At 40.8% G+C, this 14,827-nt stretch overlaps 1 protein-coding gene across 2 annotated transcripts in view; it reads right to left on the reverse strand.

Moving 5' to 3' along the window:
- ACO1 (aconitase 1) overlaps window positions 1-14,797 on the reverse strand; it is a 36,042-nt gene extending 21,245 nt beyond the window's left edge. Inside the window, exons 1-3 of one of the 2 annotated variants that reach the window (XM_069000737.1) lie at window positions 14,709-14,797; window positions 2,973-3,093; window positions 1,030-1,198 (exon numbers count right to left, since the gene is read on the reverse strand). In XM_069000737.1, coding sequence (XP_068856838.1) covers window positions 1,030-1,198; window positions 2,973-3,069 — 266 coding nt within the window. In that variant the 5' untranslated portion in view covers window positions 3,070-3,093; window positions 14,709-14,797. Of the gene's footprint in view, window positions 1-1,029; window positions 1,199-2,972; window positions 3,094-14,172; window positions 14,440-14,708 lie in introns of those variants that run through there. The other variant, XM_069000738.1, reaches the window with a different exon arrangement.
- Window positions 14,798-14,827: the final 30 nt, after the last annotated feature.

Raw genomic sequence — 14,827 nt, forward strand, 5'->3', positions numbered from 1 at the left:
AAAATTCAGCTTCCTCTATGCTCCAGTTTTTCAAAACGTTAACAACAGCCAGTGGATGAAAAATAGCTAGGAAATCAGTACTTCTTTCATTTGAGGTTTTTGCCAATCTTTTCTAATGTCTTTAAAAGTAGAGCTGTACTGGGTCTCTAGTACTTGGACAACCTTTGTGAAAATGCAAAATAGAGGATATGACAGCTAAGACACTTTACTGTTGAGGAAGAAAATCAACTGGCAACATAGCAGCACTGGGCTTACCATGGATGTACTAAAACGTTTTATAAAGACAGAGGACAAAGATAAAAAGAACAGTGAGTGGACTTGCAAGACAAATGCTGTATTAAAATAGTTAGATGTTATTGTTCCACCCGAAGATTGACTTTCCACAGGAACAGGAACTATTACATGATTATTACAGACACCTGAGGACTCACTGCAATAACAAGGCCCAATTTTCAGAGTCCATTAGGAAGGAATCTCAATTTGCATTTCTGGGAAAAATATGTCCATTTTTTCAATAGCAGAGAAATCTTTAAGAATATATTTATACTAATATTGGTTTAGAAGACAAAGTAATGATGTGGGTTATAAATGAGAACTGAAATAGGTAAAAAACTGAAAGCAAGAGCCCTTGGGGAACAAAACCAAAACCAAACAAACCTAAACAAAAACCCAAACCAAACAAACAACAAAAAAAGGAGAGACTAGACAATACCACCCCTTCAAAGAATAACTTCTAAACCCCGAACTTCCTAATTTGGATGCAATTTATCAATCACATTTTCTTTCCCTGTTTTGAAGTTTTATGAAGATATTTCCTTCTCCATCCCAGAACAGTTTCTTTCAATGCTATTATTCTGAGTGTTTGGCTCTTCAAATGTTGTCTGTAGCATGACATCCAGAAAAGCTGAAAAAGGCTTTTGTTAATATCTCACTGCTATCCTTCCCCTTAGCTCACCCCTCCACCCCAAGCTGAGCATTGCTGCACTCTCAAAAGCCCCTCTTCCTTGCTTTAGAGAGCATCAGACTCACGTGAAGTCTTGCAGAATAACTCTTGCAGGCTTAAATGGCACTTCAACACTCTTGTGTTGCATCACTTTCCAGTTGAGAATATTCTCAACATCTCCTTTCTTCACTAGGAACTCATCGCAGTTACGGATTGCTGCTTCCAGGAGGATTCGAATGGAAAATGGCAGGCGAGCTGCATGGGTAAGAGGCAAGAAACAAATTCGGTTTTTACCTTAGAGCATACGTCAGCAAGTGCAGAGTTCCATGCCTGGGGCAGACAGGTCCTCAAGTGCTGCCCCCATACTCTCACAAGGCTTTATCCCAAATTATCAAAGCCCCTTTTCCAGCCTCCAGCTTTGCCAGGAAGCCAATGCTAACTGACCTGTTCCACTAGATGCTTTGAGCAGGTTTATTATCTTAGCTCCTGTGACACAGTAGACATCTTTGCTGAGGGACTTTTCCACAGCTTTCCCATCCTTCATAGCAAGGTTACCCTGAAAACATGCTGTGCTCACCTTGTTTTTCTGCAGTTTGCTCTCACTCTTGTCACTGAACACATATGACATACAAACACATAGACATACACAAACATACAAATGTACTAGAAAAACAATTTTCTACTAATATGCTGGAAAACACAGCTTTAGTGGCTTATGTAGCCTCTTCATCTCAAGAGATGGAAAATCAAACTGAATGAAAGTCAGTCTGTGCACCTAATAATCTTCTTTCACTTCAAATTAGAAATATTTAACGAAGATGACACAAAATACTATTGAAGCAGTCCTGACAGGTCTACTACAAGCAATGGGTGTGAAGAAAAAAAACCCAAACATGTCTCAGTCCTTCCTCCACTTTAATAACTGTTGTTTGATTGCCTATCAGAATATTTAAGTTTTAAAATTTTTTGAGAAGTTTGTTCCAACTGTCTACACAGGGTTGCCCCCCAAGACATAAAAGTCACTTAATCACAGTGAGATCTCATTAGTGGTATTGTAAAAAAAAACCCATCTATTTTTCAGGACACAGTAATTCAGAATAATTTGGGTTGGTTGTTGTTGGGGGTTTTGTTCTGGGGGATTTTGTTTGTTTGGGGCTTTTGGGGGTAATTGTTACTGTTGTTTTGGGATTTTTTAGAATCTTCTCCTGCCCTTCCCTGGTAAGCTACTCTCTTTTCATGCTGGATAGGGAGAATTGGCATCCTTTTTTCTTTAAAGAACCTGAAGGTTATCACTCTTGGAATCCTGGAATGGATCAACTGGTAACACCGTATGTGTATTTGTCTATTCCTTAAGACTCTTCTCTGCTTTTCACCCACCAAGACTGACATTAATTGACTTTTCACTTATCAGAGCCTGTAAGGGATACGTCCTGCCAACATTCAGAGAAAATGTTCCTCCTCTTGTTCCCTCAATTCTTCTTAAACACCGGTTTACATTTTGAAACACCAACAACACCCAGCATAGGCAATTCTAAGCTATAGATACTCACTTTCTAAGTCAATGGCACAGACACTAAGATTTTTACCACTATCACTGAAAGATTTGGGAAATGTCAGAGGAAAATGCCTCCTCAGAAAGAATTCTCTAGCCACTACTGTTTTCAAAGCTGAAAAATATTTCTGATTGGTTCAGTCATACATATCAGTGTTAGAGCCTTTCCAGCCTTTCAAGATAGCTTAGCAGTTTATAAGAAAACTTGTGCTCTTAGTTTTGCCTAGCTCTACTCACCCACTCAGGAAAAATAAGACTGCTGTGTGCACAGTATGCTGAGAAAATACTACTGTGATCTTGCCAATATTTCTGTAGCTTTAAATTTCAAGAATTAAATTTTGCTAAAATTTTATTTTCAAGATCCCTCTTTTGAATTCACAGTTCCCTCCAGAGACCAAGTATCATCCAATGTGTCAAAGTCTGTTCAGGTTCTGTTCATCAATATTAACAAATTCTTCCCTTATGTTGCCAACGTACCGTATCTCACATCTTCCAATTTGCTCAGATTAAAGAATTTCTTCAGAGGCTGTTTCGGGTCCAGTGGCTCCACAATCCGTACAAAAGGGTTGCTCATGGTTGTTGAAGACACCTAGTGTCCCTAAAACAAAAGAAAAATCAAAGATATTTTCATGACATCTGTCCTGCATACAAAGTACATGTTCCCACAGTCTGCAATGTATTTGTCCCATACACAAAGGCCTGTACCAGAGAAAAAGGTACTGCCAGTAATTCCCTCTTCACCACAAATCTACTTGTAACACATCCGCAGAGATAAAAGGTCTGAGGGAGTATTGCGAAACACAAGAGAATTGCGAAAAATGTGGATACACCACATGGTTTAGAATCATAGAATCTTAAAAGTCAGAAACAACCTCCAAGATCATTGAGTCTAGCTGTTAACTGGGCACCACCATATCCACCACTAAACCGTGTCCTCAAGTGCCACATCCACACACCTTTTGATGATGAATCTATCACTTCCCTGGGCAGCCTATTCCAATGACTGGAATAAATTTTTCCTACTATCAAATATAAACCTCCCCCGGTGCAGCTTGAGAACACGTCCCCTCATCCTGTCGCTAGCTGCCTGGGAGACTGACCCCACCTGGCTACAGCCTCCTTTCAGGGAGCTGTAGAGAGTGATAAGGTCTCCCCTGAGCCTCTGAAAGGAGGCTCCCGGGTAAACAACCCCAGCTCCCTCAGCCACTCCTCACAGAACCTGTGCTACAGGTAGTAGTACAGTATACAGCTACTTCACCATCTTGGCTTCCCTTCTCTGGACACAATCTCAGTAAGGAAGTTCAGTGTCTTCATTATTCTCTTCTTTATGCTGTCTCTAGACAGTCATTTGTGCCTCTGTGATTCATGAACCACCATGACAACACAGTCCCACTTCTTAAGTGTGTTGTGGTTTAATCCCAGGCAGCAACTAAGCACCCCACAGCCACTCCCTCACTCCTTTCTGGTGGGATCCGGAAGAGAATCAGAGCAGCAAATTTGAAAAAACTCATGGGTTGAGATGGTTTGATAGTTAAAGCTAAACATGGACCTGCAAGCAAAGCAAAACAAGGAATTCATCCACCTCTTCCATGGGTAGGCAGGTGTTCAGCCATCTCCAGGACAGCAATGCCCCATCATGCCTCACAGTGACTTGAGAAGACAAACACCGTAACTCTGAACACCTCCCTCTTCCTTCTCCTCACAGCTCTATATGCTGAGCCTAATGCCATATGCTGTGGGATATCCCTTGGGTCAGCTGTCCCAGCTGTGTCTCCTCCCAGCTCCTTGCATACCCCCCAGCCTCCTCGCTGGTGGGGTGGGTGAGGAACAGCAAAGGCCTTGGCTCTGTGTAAACCCTGCTCAGCAGTAATGAAAATACCCCTGTGTTATCAACCCTGTTTCCAGCACAAATCAAAACCACAGCCCCATACTAGCTATTAGGAACAAAATTCACTGTATCCCACCAAAACCAGCAGAAGTGGCACTGATCTAAAGCTAAACAGATAGACATTTGCATTCAAAATTAAAAACAATTATCCAAACTATAAAACACTATTGTTTTGAGACAGAAAGTATTATAGACTAAGATTACAAATGCTACCAGAGACAAAAAGAACCCTCCTAATTTCAGAAAGATTTGTTAGGATCACCACCAAAAAGAAAATTTACATAGGCTCTATTTTAAACACCATTTTCATTTGAGATATTTTCTTTTTTTGTTGTTGCTTACTGATTTACTGGGTTTTGCGGTGTAATGGTTTGCTGGATAAAGCATTCCTCTGGGACCTAGGACTTTTAGGGTTCACATACAGAAGTTAAGTGGACCCTAAAATATTCCCTATATCAAGGCCAGCTAGTGAGAGGGGCCTAAATTCCAGAATACCAACATCTCTTAATAAATTCCACTATAGAAAATAAATTAAAATCATACTGTAGAAATATCTATCTCCAGAAAAGGTTAACTGCATGCAAACTACCTAATGGAACACTTCCTAGGACACACTGAAGACCTGAACTCTGCCCAAATCTCTCATGGAAGAATTGGCTTAGGCCAACACATGCCAAGGATCAAGCTAACAATTTAACGGTGAGAACAATTCTCTTGCAGTGCCTGGCAACATTCCCAGTCACGATTAAAATTTCTTTAGAAGAGAGATAATCATAGGCCTAATTTCCAGATCTGTTGATGTTTTCCCAGAGCACTGCTCCTGTCTTCATTCAAATAACATTATTTTCTCTTGCTCCAGTTTTGCAAACAAGAAAACTCACAACAAAGCATGAGATACACATGACAGGCCTTGGAAACTAATGCAAAGGGATGCACAAAGTCCAGTATTTGTTAAACACGGACAAAGGCCAAAGAATTCATCAATTTATCTCACCTGCCAGTGTCATTGAATGTTCAGGAAATACTACTATGTGGAATACATTTATGGGGGATTTTTAAAGTATTCCAGTATTTTCAAAATTTAAAATTCATGAATATTGAAGACAGCAAAGGGGAAATAGCAGAAATGGTGACAAAAGAAGGTCCAGGGTATAAAGCAGCAAAATAGCATCAAAGAAAGAAAAATTTCTGGAATTCTTTCAAAGAAAAAAAATGGATATTTCTAGATAAAAAGCTGAATGCCCAGGGAAGATAGAAGGCTGGCAAATGAACAGACTGCAAGCACACACACATGTATCACCTCTCACATTCCCATCAACAAGTTATTTTCTGAAACTCCTCTTCCCACCTTTGCACATACTCATCCTGTACACAAGCCCCTCAAGTTTTAGGTGTAATCATCTTTAAGCACCATGAACTACTAGATATTCCCCTAAGCAAACTCTGTGCTTCTATGACTGACCATGATCAAAATGAATTTCTTCCTTCCTCTTCTTGCCAGCTACCCTCCTGTTGAGATTTACTTTTTTGCATTCCATTATGAGAACTTTATTTTATGCATATCCATTTCTCATGGGAAAGTCTAAGAGTAGCTGTACATAGAAAATATTCGGATATCCCCTGACAGATAAAGCAGATCATTAATTTGATAAGACCATGAGTCCACTGTACTCAGTTCACATATTCCCATTCAAGTATAAATTGCAGCTCGAATGTTTTCCATCTAAGTCCATGTCTTGGCAAATCACAGCAGCAATTCAAGATGTTATGACACATTATCTACATATTAACATTACTTTACCAGACATCACCCTCTTCCCTGAACAGAAGTTTCTTAGTTCACAGTATGAGATGCTTCAGTACTAATCTCTCATCGGTGAGTTACACAAATAAGCCAAACTGTGAGCTGACCAAGGCCTAATCACAAGGTATTTTCATCTGCCTGGTCACACTGATACGAAGAACTTTGTTACAAACCTGGAAGCCATTCAGAAATACCTGAAAAGAGGTAAAATCTCTAGAAAAGAATAAGAACTAGCAGCATTGCTGTAGCAAATTTCACAGAGCCAAGAAAGCCCTCAGTCATACCAATTACTATTTCCACATAGTAAATTATAAACTGAGTGGCCACAGCACAGAACTCTAAACTAGTAATTTGCCAAAAAGATGTCTGGCGGCAATGCTCTGCACACTGAGTATACCAAAATTTTTAAAGTAATCTTTGTGATAGATACAGGTTAACTTTTTGATTGACTTGACACAGGTTAACTTGTGATTGCAGCATAGAATATTTATTCATGTTTTGCAGGCACTGAAACGTAAGTACGCAAACACGGGGGAGCAGACATCTGTCTGCCCGGAACTGGCGCTGCACGCAGGGTCACACGCGTTGACCATGGCCAGTGCGTGACCACATCAATACCTGCTCAGACGTACCAAAACAAGCACTTGATCAACCCAACAACTTTAAAACTGTTTGTGTGGAGATTATGTAAGAAATTGTGGATTATTCAAACCTAATAATGCAGAATAGGATTTAAAAAGGAGCATCTTATTACTGACACAGACCCAGAGAATATTATCAGTCGGAAGGGACCCACAAGGATCACCAAGTCCAAGTGAATGGCCCATACGGGGCTCTAACCCATAACCTTGGCATTTTTAGCACCATGCTCTGACCAAGGGAGCTAATCTCAGGGTACTGGAACCTTCTTAAAGGGTTGCATGACTTGTATGAAGTGTACCAGACAAAAACCAGCTTTATTTTAGCCCTTCCTTAGTGTCTGCCATTAGAATTCTGAGAACATCCACAAGTTGGCCGACACTTATTCTGATCATCTTTAAATCTGAACTCTGCTTTCCACTTACCTTGTTACATCAATGCAGTAGCTTATTGCTGTGCCACCACACTCAATCTCGTTAGAATACACCTCAATTCACCCAGACTGCATATCAGCTCACCACAGAAAGTCTGATTTCTACTTTTTCTCTCGTCCCCAGAGAAGTAGAAGTGCAGAAAGATTATAACCATGAATACCAGGTGGGGCAAATTTATTTGGATAAGGCCATAACTTTCCAAATATAAAAAAAGAAAGGTGTTTTTTTGCAAATGCAACATCTTGCCCTATAGAGTAGAGAATGAACCCTTGGCCACAACAGCTGTCTCTTGCTGTTTGTATCCCTATATATGACACAGGACAGTTCAAATTTCTCTGGAAACACAAGTTTTACATTGTGATGCTCTAAAAAAGCTTTTGAACAAACAAAATCTTAGTACAACAACACTCCTCACTTCATCTATATTGAGTGTGCCAGCAAACTCAGTTTTTACCATGAGATCTCAGATGTTAACTAGCACCAAAAGATCACTCCAAAGATGCCTACAGGCTGTAGCGTCTGTGGGGGTCTCTGTGGTGTCCTGAAGGCCACACCTTTAGATGATCATGACATAAGAAACATGCACAAGTCCAAGGGGACAGAAGGAAAAAGGTGTCTGTCCATCCTCTTTCCTCGCCTTCTCTTATTAGTTAATCAACTAAGTCAGATACATTCAAAGAATATTAAAGTCTCATGTGGATCTCCACAAAAACAATTTGAGTAAGTAACTTAAAATCTTAAAACCTTTTATTTCTTTAACAAAAGAACATCCACAGGAGACTTCAACGTATGTTGCACGTGTGCCTTCAAATCTTCAGCCGTTGTAACTTTTCTGAGTATCTAACATTAACACAGTACTAGCCACATCACAACAACATTGACTGGAAAAGGACTTCACTCAGTTTAAAGTACATTCTTGACTGACAGTGACTCCTTGACTATACTTCAGATCCCTTTAAAAGCAGTTGAGTAACTTGGAACAATGACAACAAATAAATTTTACTGAAATTAATGGAATTGAGAAAACATCATAATATATCCCATCATTTTTCATTTGCAGAAATTATCTCATGAAGATCATAGAGAGGAAAAACTGTATTTAGCTTCTTGCTATACCTGAGAAAAAGTCTGAAAACTGTTCTAGACATCACTTTATAACATACTGTTCTACTCTCTTTAGAGTTGACAGTGAAATAGAATAGAGCTAGTCAGACTAAAAGCAGCGATCTCTTTCACATCATAAATAAAAGAGATTATTTTTAAATTGCACAGCTGCACTTACACTCATTGGTTGTAAACAGATCCATACTATCAACAGTATTTATTGGTTTGAGGTTTTTTAGGGATATCAGAGTATCCCACTCATTTCTCACCATCCAGAAAAAGAGAAAACGGTAGCACGCAGACTACTTTTCTGCTAAAATACATGCTGACAGTAAATCATGCTCTTTCTGTAGTACATGACACAAATGTTTACAAAAGACTCATGATTAGTAATAATCAAATTTATTAAAGGAGTGCCTGAGGACAAACCAAGGACACAGACTATTTTGTTTGACCTCCAGAAAGGAAAAAAGGCCCTGGATGAGACAACGTCTGTCTAAGCTTCAGGCCATAAAGTAGGAACAGAACAGCCATGGTTATTCAGCATTTTAGTACAGATATATATTTAATGCCACTTGGAGAAAGGGAACATGTTTCCACGATTACTTTTTCTATTCTGTCTTTGGTTTCTTAGCTGCTGTCTTTCCAGTTATGAAAGGGTGCCTACATTATTAATGTTAAGAGGTTAATTTTAGACATCTCTTCATAAACTAAACACGTAATATCTTAACTAAAACAGATTTCAAGTAGTAAATGTTCTTTTCCCTGAAATTCTTGGCCTTTCCCTGAGTAAATTCTTGGCCACCACTGGGAAGCACACACTCAGCAAAGAAGCAGTTTAATTTTAACATTTTACCAGACTCTAGAAATGCTAAAAAATATTACACTCAGGCAAAGCAAAGATGCTATTTTATCAGTCATCAAGAAAAAGGGGAGGGCTCAGACTTGCTGGTACTTGCAGAAAATTTGTGAAGAAACATGACAAAATACATTTCTGTGATGAAACTTCCAACTGAAAACTAGGAAAATAAGAGGTGAGCTGGCAGGACCATGATAAAAGTCCTTGCCTGGTGATAAGGCATGACCTAGGCAACATTCATGGTCTTTCTTGAAAAAATACAACATTTTCCATCCATGCTGAATCTGATCTTACCACTTTCCATTGCAATTATCGCTCCAACTCCCACAAGTTACTTCCCTTGGTTTCGTCCACTCAAATGACTGCCATTGTATGTATCTGTGCTTAGCTGCCAAGTTTGCAACAAGCACCTCCAAATGGCAAAAGCAAGCAATTTAAAAAAATCTAACATGAGCTGCAGCAGAGGGACAGGCTACTGAGTTATAAATTTTTCTTCACAATACTGAGCACGCACTTCGTGACATTACTAGCAGTTACGTATAGCTGAACAGCACCTCTTTAATTAAGGGCTATTGCTCAATTCCCCTGAGCCTCTAAAACTTAAACAGCTCTTCTCATGGTTTCACATTCTACTCAGCAGTGGGCCTTCATTAGAAATGTTGATGACTACTTCCAGTTTACCTAAGTTATAGATGGCATAGCCATGAATAAAGATCTCTAAGCAGGTCCATCAGGTAGGAACTTCCACCATACAGGAAATGCAGCATGTTCTGTGTATGCCTACCTTGCCTGAAGACCAAGGAAGGAGAATACCCACGTTAAGCATGTTGACAGAAGTCTGCATTTTTGATATGGAGAGGCAACCTCTTCAGTATCAGTGAGATGTTTAAAGTAGTAAAATTTGCTAAGTAAATCCATCCATAATTCAAGTCATTTTAGAAGGAAAATACTAAAAAATACATTTTTTTAGTTTAAATATCCAAGTTGCCTGAGAAAAATGTTTTTGTTACCCTGGGTAAATGGATGGACAGATAGAGATGAACAGACACATGGCAACACAACAACAAAAAACCTCACCTACCCACCAAAAAATGGCAAAAACCCAACCAACCAACCAACCAGGAAAAAAAACCCCTCAAGCCCACACATGCCCCCAGCATTTGGATAGCCTTCAACACCAGAAGTAGAACAAGCAGAGTCTTGTTTTATAAAAATATAAAATGCTATAATTACTTTTGGATGTACAAAGAACAGATGAATGCAATTACTCTTGCAAAAAACACAGGTTTCTTGTTTTGATTTAAAGAAGCTCTTATTATTTAACCCTTACTCTACCTGTGGCAGATAAGGCCACTATGTAACAAACATACACTGTTGCATTGCTGCTAACAGCCAGGAGATTTTAGTGGTTAAAGAGACTGGAGAAAGAATCTTTGTGTTTCTTTATTACACAGCAAAGTCCATCATTACATACAGATCCTTAAAGAGAAGTCCACTAACAATTTGATGACTGAGCAACTATTCTGATGGTATAAACTACACCAGTATTCCACACTGGAAAAAAATGTAGTAATACAAAATGGAGGGGTTTTTAAACAATGTCTAGGTGAAGTTTCAGGGAGCCCATTTCAACTTTAATGCTCAAGAGGAACACTGTACTAGAACAAACAGAGCTTTAGATTGCAGATTTTCCTACCTTCTCCTGCTGGCAGAAATCTTTTGACTCCAATGCTAAAATACTTATTTATTCAGATCCAGAATGTGCTAAAATACCAATGCACTGAACAGGCTACTAATTGCATATTCCTATAATCTCTGTATTTAACAGACTGTCATAAGTATTCTGACCATTTCATTTTGTTAGCAATGCTGTATTGCACATATTGGAACTGAAAGTTTAGGTCAGAGATCAAGTTTGTGAAATCAAACATGTAGGTCTTAAAGTAACTCCAGCTCCAAATGAGGTGAAAGTTTAGATGCATGCCCAGTTCCAAGATGTAGATACAAAACTCCCTCAAGTCATCCCTCCAGAAAGCCAAATGCTACCTCCTCCCTCACTTCAACACAGTTATTGTGCACCTACAGCTTAGAGGGACTGTCAAAACACTTCTCTTGCATAGATCTCACCAGCTTCTGGTAACCCCGGCAAGCACACATACATAGTGTGCTCTTGTGTGCTCTCGGACAGCCTCTGAAATGCAATCTAGTCTTAAGAAAATCCAGATCATAATTAAGCAGGTGTAAATGTTAAGGGAATGTTTTGTCAGCACACTCACCACTGAGTGTCCCAGTTAAAAGTAGAGACTAATTTTCCTTTTTTTTCTGCAGGAGAATAAGCAGTGTTATGCCTGAGAATAAAGGGAAGCTTATCAGGAGACTATGAAACACTGAAAAATGAAGTGTTGAAATTTTTTTCCCACCTTGTGAAAGAGCAGCTCTGAACTTTAACCTACTTCCTACCTCTATACAAACTTGCTGCCTTTTTACCCTATGCTTATACTCCTAGACTGTTCATTAACAAATATGCAGCTTGGACCAGTTTTAACAAAGAACTAGATTTCAGTGTTAGAAAAAAACCAAAACCAACATGGAAGTGTTCAAGAAGTGTGGAATACAGAGAGTGTGCACAAAGATTTGGTCTGAAATTTTGGTTCAATTTCAGAAGGCAGGATTAAAAGACATCTCAGTATTGGTCTGTTAGTTTCAAAAGGCTCCTGTGGAGGCTGAAGAAATTCAGCAGAGGTGCATGGGAAAGGCAAACAAAATGAGAGTATTGTGAATCAGCTCGGTACTCATGCCATTACTATTATACCAGCTCTATAAACTTCTCTCTCTGCACCTCTAAAACTCTTTTTCTGCAACTTGAAATCTGAACTGTTTCAGAGCTACCAGAGATATGTAGGTAGAAGGATTCCTTTCAGAATGAAGAACTCATGAGAGGATTACTACTGTTGTGAAATAATCTGACACTGTGGGGGGAACATCCTAACTTTTTACACCATTTCAAGACAAATCGTGAATTTGTGGTCTTGAAATAAGGATAATTTTCTCACACCAAAAACTGCCGCCTATAATCTCAGCAGCTATTCAGCTACTCATGTAGATTAATCCAGCTTTCAAACACCCACAGCTTCAGTCTGTAAGCAGAACAAGTGTGTGTCTGATACGATTTCATGAACTTGAACTAGCTGTTAGCAGAGTTTACTGGCCAAGCTCCCTGGGGAGGCAAATCAAATTCCACCAAACATTTTTAAATTAACTTTTTCATAACAGCTTTCATGCAGAAAGGGTAGGCAAAAAAAAAAACCCCAAACAACCAAAATTAACACCTGCTTTCACAAGCATCTGAAATTCTGATCCTACAGCTGTGAGAAATCCCAATTCTTCCAAAGAAGTGCCAAATACCTAGAGGAAATCTTCTGAATTAACCAATCCCTAAGGAAGCACTGAAGGCAAAAACCCTGAAAAAAAATTATCTCCTTTTCACACAAACAGAGCAGAATGGAAATTAATACTCCTCTCTACAGTCTCTATATTTCAAGACACAAAGGGACCACTCCTCAATTCATATCTTTCTGCTTAGCTTAAGTAGATTGTTACTCCAAGGAGGGAGCTAAGTTCCAGCTCTTACACGGTAAAATTCTGCAGTGAGAGTCTATGCTGGAAAACACTACGAAAGAGATCTGCTCCATTTCTTACTATTCAAATATTATTTTTTTTCTAATTTTCTGCATTTGTTGTTTTGGCTCTTCCACCATTACTATAAAAACTTCACCAAATAGTATCAAAGCCAGAGTGTCTCATCCTCTGGCCAAAGACAATCAGAAAGAAACAAAGCTGCTAAATTACAAACGTAATATGACAAAAACCTGCACTTTGAAAGCTCTATGGTCTTTTCAATTCAGCGATAGTCTACAGATATACTCTGTAAAGCACTGCTAAGTGATCAGACTTCTTTTTATGTGGAAAGCTCCTCCAAGAATCTCCTCTATAAAGTCTGAGGCGAGTAAAGTATTGATAATTTTCCTAATAACTCTTCACACACACCATAGATCCTGGAAGGCACAAGACTCAGCTGCACTTCCTACTCTATGCCCATTACATTCCTCTTACTTTCTTTGAAGCAGTAACAATCCCCAGAAGTTTATTAGGACATTCTGATGAAGTACAATTGCTTTTAAGCAAAGCATTACTAAATAAACATTCCAGTGTTAATATTTCTCTAGGGTGGTCTTCCTTTACTTCAGTTTTGTGGATTGATAAAGCCAGTCTGAACAATAGCAACAGCACAGAGTGCTCAGAGATATTAATTCAATTCCAGTTGTTTGGAGAGAGAATCCTCTGGTTTAGACCAGGTTTCCTGCTGATACTAAAAAATACTGAAGTCCAGACCTCTTCGTCTTCCTCTTTATCCCCCTCCCCCCACCTTCACTAGCTTTAGAGGTGGAAACCAAATATCAAAGTACAACTTCGAGTTAAAAAATAAATGGGAACTATGGTGGTATTATGAAACATGGAAACGTGCTGAGCATAAGCAGGGACCAATCCAAACATATACCTGATCCAGATACTGAAACTGGGCATCTCCACAGCCACAGTCCTAAATCAAGGTAAATTAGAAGGCAATTATCTGCATCTGTGCTACAACCTCCACAACTGTTACAGAACACCTGCACCTGCTGTCTATGCCATGAACGTGAAACAGATTATTTTGCCACCCAAAATTAAAACCTGACACTTTATAGGCATCACTTTCCAATTCTTTTTTTCCATCCTTTCCTTGTCCCACTTATGTTGCAGATCTACTGACGGTTTTTTGCAGCACAGAGAAGTTGCTGTGTGCTTGATATGTACACTTTGCACTATCCTCTACTATTTAGATATTACTGAAATACCAATAGACAAGGCTCGAGTAGCTCCAGGAGGAAAATTAATGTTAAAAGCTTCACCTAGATGACGACAGGGCAGCTTAACTTCTCTTCCACGCCCGCTCTTCTCGAGCTAAATCCATTCCTCTTTCTCCGCTCTGCAAAAGCCGCCCCCTGTACCCGCTGTGAGCCGGCCCCAAGCCGAGTGCTGGAGACCCGATTTCGCCAGCCGGGGCCCGGAGCTGCGGCGGGGGCCGCACAGCCCGCCGCTGCTGCTGCCGCCGCTGCTACGAGATGGTGCCTCCCCGGGGCTGCTCCGCCAGAGTCGCCTTCCCTCCGCAGCATCCAACGGCCCTTTCCAGCCCCCACCGAGGCAGCCGGGGCCGGGAGACGGCAGGGTCGCCCGTCGCGCCACCGGGCCCCGCCAGCCGCCGGTCCCCGCCCTCCGCCCGGGCCCGCACCCGTCCCGGCTCTGCCCCGAGGGGCGCCCCTCCACCCCGCCACCTTCCCCGCGGCCGCCGGGAATGGGCACGCCGCGGCCGGGGAAGCGGCTCCCAGGCACCCGAGCCGCCGGCGCCGGGCGGGAGAGAAGCGGGGCGGCGGGGACTCGCACTCACCGGGGAGCGAGGAGCACAGACCGCCACCGCTCGCCGTCAGGGGCCGCCGGGCACGGGGAGAGGGAAGGGGCGGTGGCGGGCGGGCTCCGCCCCACGCTCCAAGGCCGAGCGGCAGCGGG

This window comes from Aphelocoma coerulescens, assembly GCF_041296385.1.
Source record: "Aphelocoma coerulescens isolate FSJ_1873_10779 chromosome Z unlocalized genomic scaffold, UR_Acoe_1.0 ChrZ, whole genome shotgun sequence".
Lineage (NCBI taxonomy): Eukaryota > Metazoa > Chordata > Aves > Passeriformes > Corvidae > Aphelocoma > Aphelocoma coerulescens.